General features: G+C 37.3%; 2 protein-coding genes across 2 annotated transcripts in view; both read left to right on the forward strand.

Annotated features, from left to right (window-relative positions):
* Positions 1-9,202, forward strand: part of LOC134910909 (serine-rich adhesin for platelets-like) — a 46,658-nt gene extending 37,456 nt beyond the window's left edge. The window contains exons 3-4 of the mRNA XM_063919295.1: positions 1,232-9,051; positions 9,194-9,202. Of these exons, the coding sequence (XP_063775365.1) occupies positions 1,232-9,051; positions 9,194-9,202 (7,829 nt within the window). The remainder of the gene's footprint in view (positions 1-1,231; positions 9,052-9,193) is intronic.
* The window catches only part of LOC134909538 (mucin-4-like), a 278,478-nt gene continuing 263,910 nt past the window's right edge, over positions 8,998-23,565 (forward strand). The window contains exon 1 of the mRNA XM_063916527.1: positions 8,998-23,542. Within this exon, the coding sequence (XP_063772597.1) occupies positions 9,256-23,542 (14,287 nt within the window). The 5' untranslated portion in view covers positions 8,998-9,255. The remainder of the gene's footprint in view (positions 23,543-23,565) is intronic.

Consider the following 23,565-nt stretch of genomic DNA (forward strand, 5'->3'; position numbering starts at 1 on the left):
GCTAGATCTATTCACCTTGCTAAATAGGCTCCTTATGCTGGGGGAAAAGACTGCAGCATCTAACAATAGTGGCAAAGATGATAGTTCATTAAATGTGAGCTCTACACATATTGTCATTTATATATATCTATTTTAAGTAAAATATAAATATAGGAGCAAAACAAAGGGCTTGAGTGAATCGTTGAGCAACTATCATGTATTCAGTTAGTAAAATTGTAATCCAGTTTCTCCGATGGGAAGATCCTAAATCTCCCACTCAGCAAGTTTCCACATCGTGCCTCATTAATCTGTATGGTATCCGGTCTTTAGGTCGACAACACTTAGGTCACCAATGTCCAGGTCGACCACTATTGGTCGACATGCATTAGGTCAACATGGTCATTAGGGCAACAAAGTCACTAGGTCAACATGGCAAAGGTGGACACATGGAAAGGTCGACATCAGCTTTTCAAAAAAATGTTTACATTTTTGTGAACTTTTTCATACTTTACGATCCACACGAACTACGATTGGGAATAGTAACCTGTGTCAAGTGCAGCGAGGCACTTTGCCTGAAGCTCGTAAGCCATGCGAGGGGACACGGTGCACTAATCGGGGCTCCCGGTCACTTTATGAAGAAAACGACACCCCAAAAAACCTCATGTTGACCTTTTTCCATGTCAACCTTTTCCATGTCGACCTAATGACAGTGTCAACCTATTTCAGGTGTTGACCTAGTCACTGTCGACCAATAGTGGTTGACCTAATGACTGTCAATCTAGTTACTGTTGACGTAATGATCCACACCCAATCTGTATACATGTATGAAGAGGCACACACACAAATTAGGTGTGGGAGAAAGCAATCTAGCAGTTTTGCTGCATAGCCACTTTCTGCACTTTGCAAATGATTCCTACTGTGACAAGACACATGTTCATTTGTTTTATTATTATTATTTAGCTGAAATAGTCAGTACTGAACCTGAACAAAGTATAAGTAGAGAAACAGCATCAACAGGAGAGTTACAAGCACTCCATCTGAGCCAGATCCATATTTAGACAAATCATATTACTGTGAGAAGCCATATGTTCATTTGCTTTTTAATTATTTAGCCATATAATCTTTAAAACATAATTAATCTCTGAGATGCAATTATTTCTAGCAAATTTAAAACATATTATATTGATAAAAGACTGTAAATACGGTGCAGCAATCACAATATTTTGTATTACTGTTTTTTCTATACTATTAGATACCTCTTCTACTTCTACTGAAGACAATACAGAATCTACTACATGTCTTTCAAGCATATCTAAATACCCTACAGAAGACACCACAAGGGCATTATCTAGTTTGAACACTAAAGATGTCAGCACTACACCTGACCACAGTACAACTGGGGAAGTATCTAAAGAATATAAATCCAGCACTGAATTTGCATTGAGTACAACTGATCTATCACCATCAGAAAAAATGACCAGCACTGAATTTGTATCGACTACAACTGAAGATATATCACCATCAGAAATAATGACCAGCACTGAATTTGTATTGAGTACAACTAGAGATCTATCACCATCAGAAATAATGACCAGCACTGAATGTGTATCGAGTAGTACTAGAAATATATCACCATCAGAAATAATGACCAGCACTGAATTTGCATCGAGTACAAATGGAGATATATCACCATCAGAAATAATGACCAGCACTGAATTTGTATCAAGTACAACTGGAGATATATCACCATCAGAAATAATGACCAGCACTGAATTTGTATCGAGTACAACTGGAGATATATCACCATCAGAAATAATGACCAATACTGAATTTGTATCGAGTACAAATGGACATATATCACCATCAGAAATAATGACCAGCACTGAATTTGCATCGAGTACAACTGGAGATATATCACCATCAGAAATAATGGCCAGCACTGGATTTGTATCGAGTACAACTGGAGCTATATCACCATCAGAAATAATGACCAGCACTGAATTTTTATCGAGTACAGCTGGAGATATATCACCAACAGAAATAATGACCAGCACTGAATTTGTATCGAGTACAACTGGAGATATGTCACCATCAGAAATAATGACCAGCACTGAATTTGCATCGAGTACAACTAGAGATATGTCACCATCAGAAATAATGACCAGCACTGAATTTGTATCGATTACAACTGGAGATATATCACCATCAGAAAAAATGACCAGCACTGAAGTTGCATGGAGTACAACTGGAAATACATCACCATCAGAAATAGTGACCAGCACTGAATTTGCATCGAGTACAACTGGAGATATATCACCATCAGAAATAATGACCAGCAGTGAATTTGCATTAAGTACAACTGGAAATATATCACCATCAGAAATAATGACCAGCACTGAATTTGCGTTGAGTACAACTGGAGATATATCACCATCAGAAATAATGACCAGCACTGAATTTGCATCAAGTACATCAGGAAATATATCACCATCAGAAAAAATGACCAGCACTGAATCTGTATCGAGTAAAACTGGAGATATATCACCATCAGAAATAATGACCAATACTGAATTTGTATTGAGTACAACTGGAGATATATCAAAATCAGAAATAATGACCAGCACTGAATTTGCATTGAGTACAACTGGAGATATATCCCCATCAGAAATAATGACCAGCACTGAATTTGCGTTGAGTACAACTGGAGATATATCACCATCAGAAATAATGACCAGCACTGAATTTGCATCAAGTACATCAGGAAATATATCACCATCAGAAAAAATGACCAGCACTGGATTTGTATCGAGTACAATTGGAGCTATATCACCATCAGAAATAATGACCAGCACTGAATTTTTATCGAGTACAACTGGAGATATATCACCAACAGAAATAATGACCAGCACTGAATTTGTATCGAGTACAACTGGAGATATGTCACCATCAGAAATAATGACCAGCACTAAATTTGCATCGAGTACAACTAGAGATATGTCACCATCAGAAATAATGACCAGCACTGAATTTGTATCTATTACAACTGGAGATATATCACCATCAGAAAAAATGACCAGCACTGAATTTGCATCGAGTACAACTGGAGATATGTCACCATCAGAAATAATGACCAGCACTGAATTTGTATCGAGTTCAACTGGAGATATATCACCATCAGAAATAATGACCAGCACTGAAGTTGCATGGAGTACAACTGGAAATACATCACCATCAGAAATAGTGACCAGCACTGAATTTGCATCGAGTACAACTGGAGATATATCACCATCAGAAATAATGACCAGCAGTGAATTTGCATTAAGTACAACTGGAAATATATCACCATCAGAAATAATGACCAGCACTGAATTTGCATCAAGTACATCAGGAAATATATCACCATCAGAAAAAATGACCAGCACTGAATCTGTATCGAGTACAACTGGAGCTATATCACCATCAGAAATAATGACCAGCACTGAATTTTTATCGAGTACAACTGGAGATATATCACCAACAGAAATAATGACCAGCACTGAATTTGTATCGAGTACAACTGGAGATATGTCACCATCAGAAATAATGACCAGCACTGAATTTGCATCGAGTACAACTAGAGATATGTCACCATCAGAAATAATGACCAGCACTGAATTTGTATCTATTACAACTGGAGATATATCACCATCAGAAAAAATGACCAGCACTGAATTTGCATCGAGTACAACTGGAGATATGTCACCATCAGAAATAATGACTAGCACTGAATTTGTATCGAGTTCAACTGGAGATATATCACCATCAGAAATAATGACCAGCACTGAATTTGCATGGAGTACAACTGGAAATACATCACCATCAGAAATAGTGACCAGCACTGAATTTGCATCGAGTACAACTGGAGATATATCACCATCAGAAATAATGACCAGCAGTGAATTTGCATTAAGTACAACTGGAAATATATCACCATCAGAAATAATGACCAGCACTGAATTTGCATCAAGTACATCAGGAAATATATCACCATCAGAAAAAATGACCAGCACTGAATCTGTATCGAGTACAACTGGAGATATATCACCATCAGAAATAATGACCAATACTGAATTTGTATTGAGTACAACTGGAGATATATCACCATCAGAAATAATGACCAGCACTGAATTTGCATCGAGTACAACAAGAGATATATCACCATCAGAAATAATGACCAGCACTGAATTTGCATCGAGTACAACTGAAGATGTATCACCATCAGAAATAATGACCAGCACTGAAATTGTATCGAGTACAACTGGAGATATATCACCATCAGAAATAATGAACAGCACTGAATTTGCATCGAGTACAACTGGAGATATATCACCATCAGAAATAATGACCAATACTGAATTTGTATTGAGTACAACTGGAGATATATCACCATCAGAAATAATGACCAGCACCGAATTTGCATCGAGTACAACAAGAGATATATCACCATCAGAAATAATGACCAGCACTGAATTTGCATCGAGTACAACTGAAGATGTATCACCATTAGAAATAATGACCAGCACTGAAATTGTATCGAGTACAACTGGAGATATATCACCATCAGAAATAATGAACAGCACTGAATTTGCATCGAGTACAACTGGAGATATATCAGCATCAGAAATAATGACCAGCAGTGAATTTGCATTAAGTACAACTGGAAATATATCACCATCAGAAATTATGACCATCACTGAATTTGCGTTGAGTACAACTGGAGATATATCACCATCAGAAATAATGACCAGCACTAAATTTGCATCAAGTACATCAGGAAATATATCACCATCAGAAAAAATGACCAGCACTGAATCTGTATCGATTACAACTGGAGATATATCACCATCAGAAATAATGACCAATACTGAATTTGTATTGAGTACAACTGGAGATATATCACCACCAGAAATAATGACCAGCACTGAATTTGCATCGAGTACAACAAGAGATATATCACCATCAGAAATAATGACCAGCACTGAATTTGCATCGAGTACAACTGAAGATGTATCACCATCAGAAATAATGACCAGCACTGAAATTGTATCGAGTACAACTGGAGATATATCACCATCAGAAATAATGAACAGCACTGAATTTGCATCGAGTACAACTGGAGATATATCACCATCAGAAATAATGACCAGCACTGAAGTTGCATGGAGTACAACTGGAAATACATCACCATCAGAAATAGTGACCAGCACTGAATTTGCATCGAGTACAACTGGAGATATATCACCATCAGAAATAATGACCAGCAGTGAATTTGCATTAAGTACAACTGGAAATATATCACCATCAGAAATAATGACCAGCACTGAATTTGCATCAAGTACATCAGGAAATATATCACCATCAGAAAAAATGACCAGCACTGAATCTGTATCGAGTACAACTGGAGATATATCACCATCAGAAATAATGACCAATACTGAATTTGTATTGAGTACAACTGGAGATATATCACCATCAGAAATAATGACCAGCACTGAATTTGCATCGAGTACAACAAGAGATATATCACCATCAGAAATAATGACCAGCACTGAATTTGCATCGAGTACAACTAAAGATGTATCACCATTAGAAATAATGACCAGCACTGAAATTGTATCGAGTACAACTGGAGATATATCACCATCAGAAATAATGAACAGCACTGAATTTGCATCGAGTACAACTGGAGATATATCACCATCAGAAATAATGACCAATACTGAATTTGTATTGAGTACAACTGGAGATATATCACCATCAGAAATAATGACCAGCACTGAATTTGCATCGAGTACAACAAGATATATATCACCATCAGAAATAATGACCAGCACTGAATTTGCATCGAGTACAACTGAAGATGTATCACCATCAGAAATAATGACCAGCACTGAAATTGTATCGAGTACAACTGGAGATATATCACCATCAGAAATAATGAACAGCACTGAATTTGCATCGAGTACAACTGGAGATATATCACCATCAGAAATAATGACCAGCAGTGAATTTGCATTAAGTACAACTGGAAATATATCACCATCAGAAATTATGACCAGCACTGAATTTGCGTTGAGTACAACTGGAGATATATCACCATCAGAAATAATGACCAGCACTAAATTTGCATCAAGTACATCAGGAAATATATCACCATCAGAAAAAATGACCAGCACTGAATCTGTATCGAGTAAAACTGGAGATATATCACCATCAGAAATAATGACCAATACTGAATTTGTATTGAGTACAACTGGAGATATATCACCATCAGAAATAATGACCAGCACTGAATTTGCATCGAGTACAACAAGAGATATATCACCATCAGAAATAATGACCAGCACTGAATTTGCATCGAGTACAACTAGAGATATATCACCATCAGAAATAATGACCAGCACTGAATTTGCATCGAGTACAACTGAAGATGTATCACCATCAGAAATAATGACCAGCACTGAAATTGTATTGAGTACAACTGTAGATACATCAACCGTAAAATTGACTAGCACTACATATGAGCACAGTACAAATGTGGACACATCAACTGAGGTAATTGCCAGTACTCCATCTGAACTAAGTACAACTGGAGACATATCAACAGAGGAAATAATCACCAGCCCTACCTCTGTATTGAGTAGAACTGCAGATATATCAACTGCAAAAATGACTAGCACTACATATGAGCATAGTACAAATGTGGAAACATCAACAAATGAATTAATTACAAGCACTTCATCTGAAATAAGTACAACTGGAGATATACCAACAGAAGAAATAATTTCCAGCCCTGCATCTGTATTGAGTACAACTGTAGATACATCAACCGCAAAAATTACTAGCACTACATATGCGCATAGTACAAATGTAGACATATCAACATCTGAGTTAACTGCCAGCACTTCATCTGAACTAAGTACTACTGGAAACATATCAACAGAAGAAATAATCACCAGCCCTGAATCTGTACCGAGTACAACTGCAGATACATCAACCACAAAAATGACTAGCACTACATATGAGCATAATACAAATATAGACACATCAACACCTGAGATAATTTCCAGCACTTTATCTGAACTAAGTACAACTGGAGACATATCGACAGATGAAATAATTTCCAGCCCTGCATCTGTATTGAGTACAACTGTAGATACATCAACCGCAAAATTGACTAGCACTACATATGAGCACAGTACAAATGTGGACACATCAACTGAGTTAATTTCCAGTACGCCATCTGAACTAAGTACAATTGGAGACATATCAACAGAGGAAAAAATCACCAGCCCTACATCTGTATTGAGTACAACTGCATATATATCAACCGCTCAAATGACTAGCACTACATATGAGCATAACACAAATGTAGACACATCAACATCTGAGTTCATTTTCAGCACTTTATCTGAGCTAAGTACAACTGTAGACATATCAACAGAGGAAATAATTTCCAGCCCTGCATCTGGATTGAGTACAACTGTAGATACATCACCCGCAAAATTGACTAGCACTCCATATGAGCACAGTACAAATGTGGACACATCAACTGAGGTAATTGCCAGTACTCAATCTGAACTAAGTACAACTGGAGACATATCAACAGAGGAAATAATCACCAGCCCTACATCTGTATTGAGTAGAACTGCAGATATATCAACAGCAAAAATGACTAGCACGACATATGAGCATAGTACAAATGTGGAAACATCGACAACTGAATTAATTACAAGCACTTCATCTGAACTAAGTACAACTGGAGATATACCAACAGAAGAAATAATTTCCAGCCCTGCATCTGTATTGAGTACAACTGTAGATATATCAACCGCAAAAATGACAAGCACTACATATGATCATAGTACAAATGTGGACACATCAACAACTGAGTTAATTGCCAGGACTTCATCTGAACTAAGTACAACTGGAGACATATCAACAGAGGAAATAATTTCCAGCCCTGCATCTGGATTGAGTACAACTGTAGATACATCAACCGCAAAATTGACTAGCACTACATATGAGCACAGTACAAATGTGGACACATCAACTGAGGTAATTGCCAGTACTCCATCTGAGATAAGTACAACTGGAGACATTTCAACAGAGGAAATAATCACCAGCCCTACATCTGTATTGAGTAGAAATGCAGATATATCAACAGCAAAAATGACTAGCACGACATATGAACATAGTACAAATGTGGAAACATCGACAACTGAATTAATTACAAGCACTTCATCTGAACTAAGTACAACCGGAGATATAACAACAGAGGAAATAATCACCAGCCCTGCATCAGTATTGAGTACAGCTGTAGATACATCAACCGCAAAAATCCCTAGCAGTACATATAAGTATAGTACAAATGTAGACACATCAACATCTGAGTTGATTACCAGCACTTTTTCTGAACTAAGTACAACTGGAGACATGTCAACAGAGGAAATAGTTTCCAGCCCTGCATCTTTATTGAATACAACTGTAGATATATCAACCGCAAAAATGACAAGCACTACATATGATCATAGTACAAATGTGGACACATCAACAACTGAGTTAATTGCCAGGACTTCATCTAAACTAAGTACAACTGAAGAGATATCAACAGAGGAAATAATCACCAGCCCTGCTTCTGTATTGAGTACAACTGCAAATATATCAACCGCAAAAATGACTAGCACTACATATGAGCATAGTACAAATGTGGACACATCAACAACTAATTTAATTACCAGCACTTCATCTGAACTAAGTACAAGTGGAGCCATATCAAATGAGGAAATCATTTCCAGACCTTCATCTGTATTGAGTACAACTGGAGACATTTCCACAGAGGAAATATTCACCAGCCCTGCTTCTGTATTGAGTACAACTGAGGATTTGTCAACCACAAAAATGATTAGCACTACATATGCGCATAGTACAAATGTGGAAACATCAACAACTGAATTAATTACAAGCACTTCATCTGAACTAAGTACAACTGGAGATATTCCAACAGAAGAAATAATTTCCAGCCCTGCATCTGTATTGAGTACAACTGTAGATACATCAACCGCAAAAATTACTAGCACTACATATGCGCATAGTACAAATGTAGACATATCAACATCTGAGTTAACTGCCAACACTTCATCTGAACTGAGTACTACTGGAAACATATCAACAGAAGAAATAATCACCAGCCCTGAATCTGTACTGAGTACAACTGCAGATACATCAACCGCAAAAATGACTAGCACTACATATGAGCATAATACAAATGTAGACACATCAACACCTGAGTTAATTTCCAGCACTTTATCTGAACTAAGTACAACTGGAGACATATCAACAGAGGAAATCATTTCCAGCCCTGCATCTGTATTGAGTACAACTGTAGGTACATCAACCGCAAAATTGACTAGCACTACATATGAGCACAGTACAAATGTGGACACATCAACTGAGTTAATTGCCAGTACTCCATCTGAACTAAGTACAACTGGAGACATTTCAACAGAGGAAAAAATCACCAGCCCTACATCTGTATTGAGTACAACTGCAGATATATCAACCGCAAAAATGACTAGCACTACATATGCGCATAGTACAAATGTGGAAACATCAACAACTGAATTAAATACAAGCACTTCATCTGAACTAAGTACAACTGGAGATATACCAACAGAAGAAATAATTTCCAGCCCTGCATCTGTATTGAGTACAACTGTAGATATATCAACTGCAAAAATTACTAGCACTACATATGCGCATAGTACAAATGTAGACATATCAACATCTGAGTTAACTGCCAGCACTTCATCTGAACTAAGTACAAGTGGAGCCATATCAAATGAGGAAATATTTTCCAGCCCTTCATCTGTATTGAGTACAACTGTAGATACATCAACCGCAAAAATGACTGGCACTACATATGAGCATAGTACAAATGTGGACATATCAACAGCTGAGTTAATTGCCAGTACTTCATCTGAACTAAGTACAACTGGAGACATATCAACAGAGGAAATAATCACCAGCCCTACATCCGTATTGAGTACAACTGCAGATATATCATCTGCAAAATTGACTAGCGCTACATATGAGAACAGTACAAATGTGGACACATCAACTGAGTTAATTGCCAGTACTCCATCTGAGATAAGTACAACTGGAGACATATCAACAGAGGAAAAAATCACCAGCCCTACATCTGTATTGAGTACAACTGCAGATATATCAACCGCAAAAATGACTAGCACTACATATGCGCATAGTACAAATGTGGAAACATCAACAACTGAATTAATTACAAGCACTTCATCTGAACTAAGTACAACTGGAGATATAACAACAGAAGAAATCATTTCCAGCCCTGCATCTGTATTGAGTACAACTGTAGATATATCAACCGCAAAAATTACTAGCACTACATATGCGCATAGTACAAATGTAGACATATCAACATCTAAATTAACTGCCAACACTTCATCTGAACTAAGTACTACTGGAAACATATCAACAGAAGAAATAATCACCAGCCCTGAATCTGTACTGAGTACAACTGCAGATACATCAACCGCAAAAATGACTAGCACTACATATGAGCATAATACAAATGTAGACACATCAACACCTGAGTTAATTTCCAGCACTTTATCTGAACTAAGTACAACTGGAGACATATCAACAGAGGAAATAATTTCCAGCCCTACATCTGTATTGAGTACAACTGTAGATACATCAACCGCAAAATTGACTAGCACTACATATGAGCACAGTACAAATGTGGACACATCAACTGAGTTAATTGCCAGTACTCCATCTGAACTAAGTACAACTGGAGACATTTCAACAGAGGAAAAAATCACCAGCCCTACATCTGTATTGAGTACAACTGCAGATATATCAACCGCAAAAATGACTAGCACTACATATGCGCATAGTACAAATGTGGAAACATCAACAACTGAATTAAATACAAGCACTTCATCTGAACTAAGTACAACTGGAGATATACCAACAGAAGAAATAATTTCCAGCCCTGCATCTGTATTGAGTACAACTGTAGATATATCAACTGCAAAAATTACTAGCACTACATATGCGCATAGTACAAATGTAGACATATCAACATCTGAGTTAACTGCCAGCACTTCATCTGAACTAAGTACAAGTGGAGCCATATCAAATGAGGAAATATTTTCCAGCCCTTCATCTGTATTGAGTACAACTGTAGATACATCAACCGCAAAAATGACTGGCACTACATATGAGCATAGTACAAATGTGGACATATCAACAGCTGAGTTAATTGCCAGTACTTCATCTGAACTAAGTACAACTGGAGACATATCAACAGAGGAAATAATCACCAGCCCTACATCCGTATTGAGTACAACTGCAGATATATCATCTGCAAAATTGACTAGCGCTACATATGAGAACAGTACAAATGTGGACACATCAACTGAGTTAATTGCCAGTACTCCATCTGAGATAAGTACAACTGGAGACATATCAACAGAGGAAAAAATCACCAGCCCTACATCTGTATTGAGTACAACTGCAGATATATCAACCGCAAAAATGACTAGCACTACATATGCGCATAGTACAAATGTGGAAACATCAACAACTGAATTAATTACAAGCACTTCATCTGAACTAAGTACAACTGGAGATAAACCAACAGAAGAAATAATTTCCAGCCCTGCATCTGTATTGAGTACAACTGTAGATATATCAACCACAAAAATTACTAGCACTTCATATGCGCATAGTACAAATGTAGACATATCAACATCTGAGTTAACTGCCAACACTTCATCTGAACTAAGTACTACTGGAAACATATCAACAGAAGAAATAATCACCAGCCCTGAATCTGTACTGAGTACAACTGCAGATACATCAACCGCAAAAATGACTGGCACTACATATGAGCATAATACAAATGTAGACACATCAACACCTGAGTTAATTTCCAGCACTTTATCTGAACTAAGTACAACTGGAGACATATCAACAGAGGAAATAATTTCCAGCCCTACATCTGTATTGAGTACAACTGTAGATACATCAACCGCAAAATTGACTAGCACTACATATGAGCACAGTACAAATGTGGACACATCAACTGAGTTAATTGCCAGTACTCTATCTGAACTAAGTACAACTGGAGACATTTCAACAGAGGAAAAAATCACCAGCCCTACATCTGTATTGAGTACAACTGCAGATATATCAACCGCAAAAATGACTAGCACTACATATGCGCATAGTACAAATGTGGAAACATCAACAACTGAATTAAATACAAGCACTTCATCTGAACTAAGTACAACTGGAGATATACCAACAGAAGAAATAATTTCCAGCCCTGCATCTGTATTGAGTACAACTGTAGATATATCAACTGCAAAAATTACTAGCACTACATATGCGCATAGTACAAATGTAGACATATCAACATCTGAGTTAACTGCCAGCACTTCATCTGAACTAAGTACAAGTGGAGCCATATCAAATGAGGAAATATTTTCCAGCCCTTCATCTGTATTGAGTACAACTGTAGATACATCAACCGCAAAAATGACTGGCACTACATATGAGCATAGTACAAATGTGGACATATCAACAGCTGAGTTAATTGCCAGTACTTCATCTGAACTAAGTACAACTGGAGACATATCAACAGAGGAAATAATCACCAGCCCTACATCCGTATTGAGTACAACTGCAGATATATCATCTGCAAAATTGACTAGCGCTACATATGAGAACAGTACAAATGTGGACACATCAACTGAGTTAATTGCCAGTACTCCATCTGAGATAAGTACAACTGGAGACATATCAACAGAGGAAAAAATCACCAGCCCTACATCTGTATTGAGTACAACTGCAGATATATCAACCGCAAAAATGACTAGCACTACATATGCGCATAGTACAAATGTGGAAACATCAACAACTGAATTAAATACAAGCACTTCATCTGAACTAAGTACAACTGGAGATATACCAACAGAAGAAATAATTTCCAGCCCTGCATCTGTATTGAGTACAACTGTAGATATATCAACTGCAAAAATTACTAGCACTACATATGCGCATAGTACAAATGTAGACATATCAACATCTGAGTTAACTGCCAGCACTTCATCTGAACTAAGTACAAGTGGAGCCATATCAAATGAGGAAATATTTTCCAGCCCTTCATCTGTATTGAGTACAACTGTAGATACATCAACCGCAAAAATGACTGGCACTACATATGAGCATAGTACAAATGTGGACATATCAACAGCTGAGTTAATTGCCAGTACTTCATCTGAACTAAGTACAACTGGAGACATATCAACAGAGGAAATAATCACCAGCCCTACATCCGTATTGAGTACAACTGCAGATATATCATCTGCAAAATTGACTAGCGCTACATATGAGAACAGTACAAATGTGGACACATCAACTGAGTTAATTGCCAGTACTCCATCTGAGATAAGTACAACTGGAGACATATCAACAGAGGAAAAAATCACCAGCCCTACATCTGTATTGAGTACAACTGCAGATATATCAACCGCAAAAATGACTAGCACTACATATGCGCATAGTACAAATGTGGAAACATCAACAACTGAATTAATTACAAGCACTTCATCTGAACTAAGTACAACTGGAGATAAACCAACAGAAGAAATAATTTCCAGCCCTGCATCTGTATTGAGTACAACTGTAGATATATCAACCACAAAAATTACTAGCACTACATATGCGCATAGTACGAATGTAGACATATCAACATCTGAGTTAACTGCCAACACTTCATCTGAACTAAGTACTACTGGAAACATATCAACAGAAGAAATAATCACCAGCCCTGAATCTGTACTGAGTACAACTGCAGATACATCAACCGCAAAAATGACTGGCACTACATATGAGCATAATACAAATGTAGACACATCAACACCTGAGTTAATTTCCAGCACTTTATCTGAACTAAGTACAACTGGAGACATATCAACAGAGGAAATAATTTCCAGCCCTACATCTGTATTGAGTACAACTGTAGATACATCAACCGCAAAATTGACTAGCACTACATATGAGCACAGTACAAATGTGGACACATCAACTGAGTTAATTGCCAGTACTCTATCTGAACTAAGTACAACTGGAGACATTTCAACAGAGGAAAAAATCACCAGCCCTACATCTGTATTGAGTACAACTGCAGATATATCAACCGCAAAAATGACTAGCACTACATATGCGCATAGTACAAATGTGGAAACATCAACAACTGAATTAAATACAAGCACTTCATCTGAACTAAGTACAACTGGAGATATACCAACAGAAGAAATAATTTCCAGCCCTGCATCTGTATTGAGTACAACTGTAGATATATCAACTGCAAAAATTACTAGCACTACATATGCGCATAGTACAAATGTAGACATATCAACATCTGAGTTAACTGCCAGCACTTCATCTGAACTAAGTACAAGTGGAGCCATATCAAATGAGGAAATATTTTCCAGCCCTTCATCTGTATTGAGTACAACTGTAGATACATCAACCGCAATAATGACTGGCACTACATATGAGCATAGTACAAATGTGGACATATCAACAGCTGAGTTAATTGCCAGTACTTCATCTGAACTAAGTACAACTGGAGACATATCAACAGAGGAAATAATCACCAGCCCTACATCCGTATTGAGTACAACTGCAGATATATCATCTGCAAAATTGACTAGCGCTACATATGAGAACAGTACAAATGTGGACACATCAACTGAGTTAATTGCCAGTACTCCATCTGAGATAAGTACAACTGGAGACATATCAACAGAGGAAAAAATCACCAGCCCTACATCTGTATTGAGTACAACTGCAGATATATCAACCGCAAAAATGACTAGCACTACATATGCGCATAGTACAAATGTGGAAACATCAACAACTGAATTAATTACAAGCACTTCATCTGAACTAAGTACAACTGGAGATATACCAACAGAAGAAATAATTTCCAGCCCTGCATCTGTATTGAGTACAACTGTAGATATATCAACCGCAAAAATTACTAGCACTACATATGCGCATAGTACAAATGTAGACATATCAACATCTGAGTTAACTGCCAACACTTCATCTGAACTAAGTACTACTGGAAACATATCAACAGAAGAAATAATCACCAGCCCTGAATCTGTACTGAGTACAACTGCAGATACATCAACCGCAAAAATGACTAGCACTACATATGAGCATAATACAAATGTAGACACATCAACACCTGAGTTAATTTCCAGCACTTTATCTGAACTAAGTACAACTGGAGACATATCAACAGAGGAAATAATTTCCAGCCCTACATCTGTATTGAGTACAACTGTAGATACATCAACCGCAAAATTGACTAGCACTACATATGAGCACAGTACAAATGTGGACACATCAACTGAGTTAATTGCCAGTACTCCATCTGAACTAAGTACAACTGGAGACATTTCAACAGAGGAAAAAATCACCAGCCCTACATCTGTATTGAGTACAACTGCAGATATATCAACCGCAAAAATGACTAGCACTACATATGCGCATAGTACAAATGTGGAAACATCAACAACTGAATTAAATACAAGCACTTCATCTGAACTAAGTACAACTGGAGATATACCAACAGAAGAAATAATTTCCAGCCCTGCATCTGTATTGAGTACAACTGTAGATATATCAACTGCAAAAATTACTAGCACTACATATGCGCATAGTACAAATGTAGACATATCAACATCTGAGTTAACTGCCAGCACTTTATCTGAACTAAGTACAAGTGGAGCTATATCAAATGAGGAAATATTTTCCAGCCCTTCATCTGTATTGAGTACAACTGTAGATACATCAACCGCAAAAATGACTGGCACTACATATGAGCATAGTACAAATGTGGACATATCAACAGCTGAGTTAATTGCCAGTACTTCATCTGAACTAAGTACAACTGGAGACATATCAACAGAGGAAATAATCACCAGCCCTACATCCGTATTGAGTACAACTGCAGATATATCATCTGCAAAATTGACTAGCGCTACATATGAGAACAGTACAAATGTGGACACATCAACTGAGTTAATTGCCAGTACTCCATCTGAGATAAGTACAACTGGAGACATATCAACAGAGGAAAAAATCACCAGCCCTACATCTGTATTGAGTACAACTGCAGATATATCAACCGCAAAAATGACTAGCACTACATATGCACATAGTACAAATGTGGAAACATCAACAACTGAATTAATTACAAGCACTTCATCTGAACTAAGTACAACTGGAGATATACCAACAGAAGAAATAATTTCCAGCCCTGCATCTGTTTTGAGTACAACTGTAGATACATCAACTGCAAAAATTACTAGCACTACATATGCGTATAGTACAAATGTAGACATATCAACATCTGAGTTAACTGCCAGCACTTCATCTGAACTAAGTACAAGTGGAGCCATATCAAATGAGGAAATATTTTCCAGCCCTTCATCTGTATTGAGTACAACTGTAGATACATCAACCGCAAAAATGACTGGCACTACATATGAGCATAGTACAAATGTGGACATATCAACAGCTGAGTTAATTGCCAGTACTTCATCTGAACTAAGTACAACTGGAGACATATCAACAAAGGAAATAATCACCAGCCCTGCATCTGTATTGAGTACAACTGCAGATATATCAACCGCAAAATTAACTAGCGCTACATATGAGCATAGTACAAATGTGGAAACATCAACAAATGAATTAATTACAAGCACTTCATCTGATCTAAGTACAAGTGGAGCCATATCAACAGAGGAAAACATTTCCAGCCCTGCATCTGTATTGAGTACAACTGTAGATACATCAACTGCAAAATTGACTAGCACTACATATGAGCATAGTACAAATGTGGACTCATCAACTGAGTTAATTACCAGCACTTTATCTGAAATAAGTACAACTGGAGCCATATCAAATGAGGAAATATTTTCCAGCCCTTCATCTGTATTGAGTACAACTGTAGATACATCAACCGCAAAAATGACTAGCACTGCCTATGAACATAGTACAAATGTAAACACATCAACAACTGATTTACTTACCAGCACTTCATCCAAACTAAGTACCACTGAAGACATATCACCAGAGGGAATAATCACCAGCCCTGCATCTGTATTGAGTACAAATGTAGATACATCAACTGCAAAAATGACTAGCACTACATATGAGCATAATACAAATGTAGACACATCAACACCTGAGTTAATTTCCAGCACTTTATCTGAACTAAGTACAACTGGAGACATATCAACAGAGGAAATAATTTCCAGCCCTACATCTGTATTGAGTACAACTGTAGATACATCAACCGCAAAATTGACTAGCACTACATATGAGCACAGTACAAATGTGGACACATCAACTGAGTTAATTGCCAGTACTCCATCTGAACTAAGTACAACTGGAGACATTTCAACAGAGGAAAAAATCACCAGCCCTACATCTGTATTGAGTACAACTGCAGATATATCAACCGCAAAAATGACTAGCACTACATATGCGCATAGTACAAATGTGGAAACATCAACAACTGAATTAAATACAAGCACTTCATCTGAACTAAGTACAACTGGAGATATACCAACAGACGAAATAATTTCCAGCCCTGCATCTGTATTGAGTACAACTGTAGATATATCAACTGCAAAAATTACTAGCACTACATATGCGCATAGTACAAATGTAGACATATTAACATCTGAGTTAACTGCCAGCACTTCATCTGAACTAAGTACAAGTGGAGCCATATCAAATGAGGAAATATTTTCCAGCCCTTCATCTGTATTGAGTACAACTGTAGATACATCAACCGCAAAAATGACTGGCACTACATATGAGCATAGTACAAATGTGAACATATCAACAGCTGAGTTAATTGCCAGTGCTTCATCTGAACTAAGTACAACTGGAGACATATCAACAGAGGAAATAATCACCAGCCCTACATCCGTATTGAGTACAACTGCAGATATATCATCTGCAAAATTGACTAGCGCTACATATGAGAACAGTACAAATGTGGACACATCAACTGAGTTAATTGCCAGTACTCCATCTGAGATAAGTACAACTGGAGACATATCAACAGAGGAAAAAATCACCAGCCCTACATCTGTATTGAGTACAACTGCAGATATATCAACCGCAAAAATGACTAGCACTACATATGCGCATAGTACAAATGTGGAAACATCAACAACTGAATTAATTACAAGCACTTCATCTGAACTAAGTACAACTGGAGATATACCAACAGAAGAAATAATTTCCAGCCCTGCATCTGTATTGAGTACAACTGGAGATATATCAACCGCAAAAATTACTAGCACTACATATGCGCATAGTACAAATGTAGACATATCAACATCTGAGTTAACTGCCAACACTTCATCTGAACTAAGTACTACTGGAAACATATCAACAGAAGAAATAATCACCAGCCCTGAATCTGTACTGAGTACAACTGCAGATACATCAACCGCAAAAATGACTAGCACTACATATGAGCATAATACAAATGTAGACACATCAACACCTGAGTTAATTTCCAGCACTTTATCTGAACTAAGTACAACTGGAGACATATCAACAGAGGAAATAATTTCCAGCCCTACATCTGTATTGAGTACAACTGTAGATACATCAACCGCAAAAATGACTGGCACTACATATGAGCATAGTACAAATGTGGACATATCAACAGCTGAGTTAATTGCCAGTACTTCATCTGAACTAAGTACAACTGGAGACATATCAACAAAGGAAATAATCACCAGCCCTGCATCTGTATTGAGTACAACTGCAGATATATCAACCGCAAAATTAACTAGCGCTACATATGAGCATAGTACAAATGTGGAAACATTAACAAAGGAATTAATTACAAGCACTTCATCTGATCTAAGCACAAGTGGAGCCATATCAACAGAGGAAAACATTTCCAGCCCTGCATCTGTATTGAGTACAACTGTAGATACATCAACCGCAAAATTGACTAGCACTACATATGAGCATAGTACAAATGTGGACTCATCAACTGAGTTAATTACCAGCACTTTATCTGAAATAAGTACAACTGGAGCTATATCAAATGAGGAAATATTTTCCAGCCCTTCATCTGTATTGAGTACAACTGTAGATACATCAACCGCAAAAATGACTAGCACTGCCTATGAACATAGTACAAATGTAAACACATCAACAACTGATTTACTTACCAGCACTTCATCCAAACTAAGTACCACTGAAGACATATCACCAGAGGGAATAATCACCAGCCCTGCATCTGTATTGAGTACAAATGTAGATACATCAACTGCAAAAATGACTAGCACTACATATGAGCATAATACAAATGTAGACACATCAACACCTGAGTTAATTTCCAGCACTTTATCTGAACTAAGTACAACTGGAGACATATCAACAGAGGAAATAATTTCCAGCCCTACATCTGTATTGAGTACAACTGTAGATACATCAACCGCAAAATTGACTAGCACTACATATGAGCACAGTACAAATGTGGACACATCAACTGAGTTAATTGCCAGTACTCCATCTGAACTAAGTACAACTGGAGACATTTCAACAGAGGAAAAAATCACCAGCCCTACATCTGTATTGAGTACAACTGCAGATATATCAACCGCAAAAATGACAAGCACTACATATGCGCATAGTACAAATGTGGAAACATCAACAACTGAATTAAATACAAGCACTTCATCTGAACTAAGTACAACTGGAGATATACCAACAGAAGAAATAATTTCCAGCCCTGCATCTGTATTGAGTACAACTGTAGATATATCAACTGCAAAAATTACTAGCACTACATATGCGCATAGTACAAATGTAGACATATCAACATCTGAGTTAACTGCCAGCACTTCATCTGAACTAAGTACAAGTGGAGCCATATCAAATGAGGAAATATTTTCCAGCCCTTCATCTGTATTGAGTACAACTGTAGATACATCAACCGCAAAAATGACTGGCACTACATATGAGCATAGTACAAATGTGGACATATCAACAGCTGAGTTAATTGCCAGTACTTCATCTGAACTAAGTACAACTGGAGACATATCAACAGAGGAAATAATCACCAGCCCTACATCCGTATTGAGTACAACTGCAGATATATCATCTGCAAAATTGACTAGCGCTACATATGAGAACAGTACAAATGTAGACACATCAACTGAGTTAATTGCCAGTACTCCATCTGAGATAAGTACAACTGGAGACACATCAACAGAGGAAAAAATCACCAGCCCTACATCTGTATTGAGTACAACTGCAGATATATCAACCGCAAAAATGACTAGCACTACATATGCGCATAGTACAAATGTGGAAACATCAACAACTGAATTAATTACAAGCACTTCATCTGAACTAAGTACAACTGGAGATATACCAACAGAAGAAATAATTTCCAGCCCTGCATCTGTATTGAGTACAACTGTAGATATATCAACCGCAAAAATTACTAGCACTACATATGCGCATAGTACAAATGTAGACATATCAACATCTGAGTTAACTGCCAACACTTCATCTGAACTAAGTACTACTGGAAACATATCAACAGAAGAAATAATCACCAGCCCTGAATCTGTACTGAGTACAACTGCAGATACATCAACCGCAAAAATGACTAGCACTACATATGAGCATAATACAAATGCAGACACATCAACACCTGAGTTAATTTCCAGCACTTTATCTGAACTAAGTACAACTGTAGACATATCAACAGAGGAAATAATTTCCAGCCCTACATCTGTATTGAGTACAACTGTAGATACATCAACCGCAAAATTGACTAGCACTACATATGAGCACAGTACAAATGTGGACACATCAACTGAGTTAATTGCCAGTACTCCATCTGAACTAAGTACAACTGGAGACATTTCAACAGAGGAAAAAATCACCAGCCCTACATCTGTATTGAGTACAACTGCAGATATATCAACCGCAAAAATGACTAGCACTACATATGCGCATAGTACAAATGTGGAAACATCAACAACTGAATTAAATACAAGCACTTCATCTGAACTAAGTACAACTGGAGATATACCAACAGAAGAAATAATTTCCAGCCCTGCATCTGTATTGAGTACAACTGTAGATATATCAACTGCAAAAATTACTAGCACTACATATGCGCATAGTACAAATGTAGACATATCAACATCTGAGTTAACTGCCAGCACTTCATCTGAACTAAGTACAAGTGGAGCCATATCAAATGAGGAAATATTTTCCAGCCCTTCATCTGTATTGAGTACAACTGTAGATACATCAACCGCAAAAATGACTGGCACTACATATGAGCATAGTACAAATGTGGACATATCAACAGCTGAGTTAATTGCCAGTACTTCATCTGAACTAAGTACAACTGGAGACATATCAACAGAGGAAATAATCACCAGCCCTACATCCGTATTGAGTACAACTGCAGATATATCATCTGCAAAATTGACTAGCGCTACATATGAGAACAGTACAAATGTGGACACATCAACTGAGTTAATTGCCAGTACTCCATCTGAGATAAGTACAACTGGAGACATATCAACAGAGGAAAAAATCACCAGCCCTACATCTGTATTGAGTACAACTGCAGATATATCAACCGCAAAAATGACTAGCACTACATATGCACATAGTACAAATGTGGAAACATCAACAACTGAATTAATTACAAGCACTTCATCTGAACTAAGTACAACTGGAGATATACCAACAGAAGAAATAATTTCCAGCCCTGCATCTGTTTTGAGTACAACTGTAGATACATCAACCGCAAAAATGACTGGCACTACATATGAGCACAGTACAAATGTGGACATATCAACAGCTGAGTTAATTGCCAGTACTTCATCTGAACTAAGTACAACTGGAGACATATCAACAAAGGAAATAATCACCAGCCCTGCATCTGTATTGAGTACAACTGCAGATATATCAACCGCAAAATTAACTAGCGCTACATATGAGCATAGTACAAATGTGGAAACATCAACAAATGAATTAATTACAAGCACTTCATCTGATCTAAGTACAAGAGGAGCCATATCAACAGAGGAAAACATTTCCAGCCCTGCATCTGTATTGAGTACAACTGTAGATACATCAACCGCAAAAATGACTAGCACTACATATGAACATAGTACAAATGTAAACACATCAACAACTGATTTACTTACCAGCACTTCATCCAAACTAAGTACCACTGAAGACATATCACCAGAGGGAATAATCACCATCCCTGCATCTGTATTGAGTACAAATGTAGATACATCAACTGCAAAAATGACTAGCATTACATATGAGCATAGTACAAATGTAGACACATCAACATCTGAGTTAATTACCAGCACTTTACCTGAACTAAGTACAACTGGAGACATATCAACAGAGGAAATATTTTCCAGCCCTACATCTGTATTGAGTACAACTGTAGTTACATCAACCGCAAAAATGACTAGCACTACAGTTACCACAGCTGAACAAAGGTTTACACCGACAATTGTACAATCTACATCTCATATTATCACAAGTATACCACATGAACCAACTAGTACTGAAGAGAGGTCCACAGCAAAAGTAAGCACTTCTTCTACTACTGATATTATCACAACTATTGAACAATCTACATCTCATATGATCACAAGTTTACCACATGAATCAACTAGTAGTGAAGAGAGATCCACAGCTAAAATAAGCACTACTTCTACTCCTGAAGTTACCACAGCTGAACAAAGGTTTACACCGACCATTGTACAATCTACGTCTCATATGATCACAAGTTTACCACATGAATCAACTCGTACTGAAAATAAATCCACAGCTAAAGTAAGCACTGCTTCTACTCCTGAAGTTACCACAGCTGAACAAAGGTTTACACCGACCATTGTACAATCTACGTCTCATATGATCACAAGTTTACCACATGAATCAACTCGTACTGAAAATAAATCCACAGCTAAAGTAAGCACTGCTTCTACTCCTGAAGCTACCACAGCTGAACAAAGGTTTACACCGACCATTGTACAATCTACGTCTCATATGATTACAAGTTTACCACATGAATCAACTAGTACTGAAGAGAGATCCACAGCTAAAGTAAGCACTGCTTCTATTCCTGAAGTTACCACAGCTGGGGAAAGGTTCACACCTACTATTATAATCACCAGATCATCAGAACCAACATCAACTAAAGGAAAAGCCACAGATGTTACAAGTAGTGAGCCTATACAAACCACAGTTGGAGAAAGGTCTTCACCTATTATCATCACCAGTGAAGCACCTGAGAAAACCTCAGTTGTTACAAGTTACAGCACTAGATATGAACTAAGCACAACTGGAGAAAGGTCTACATCAGGTATCATCACAACTATATCACAT

The sequence above is a fragment of the Pseudophryne corroboree genome, chromosome 4, assembly GCF_028390025.1.
Source record: "Pseudophryne corroboree isolate aPseCor3 chromosome 4, aPseCor3.hap2, whole genome shotgun sequence".
Lineage (NCBI taxonomy): Eukaryota > Metazoa > Chordata > Amphibia > Anura > Myobatrachidae > Pseudophryne > Pseudophryne corroboree.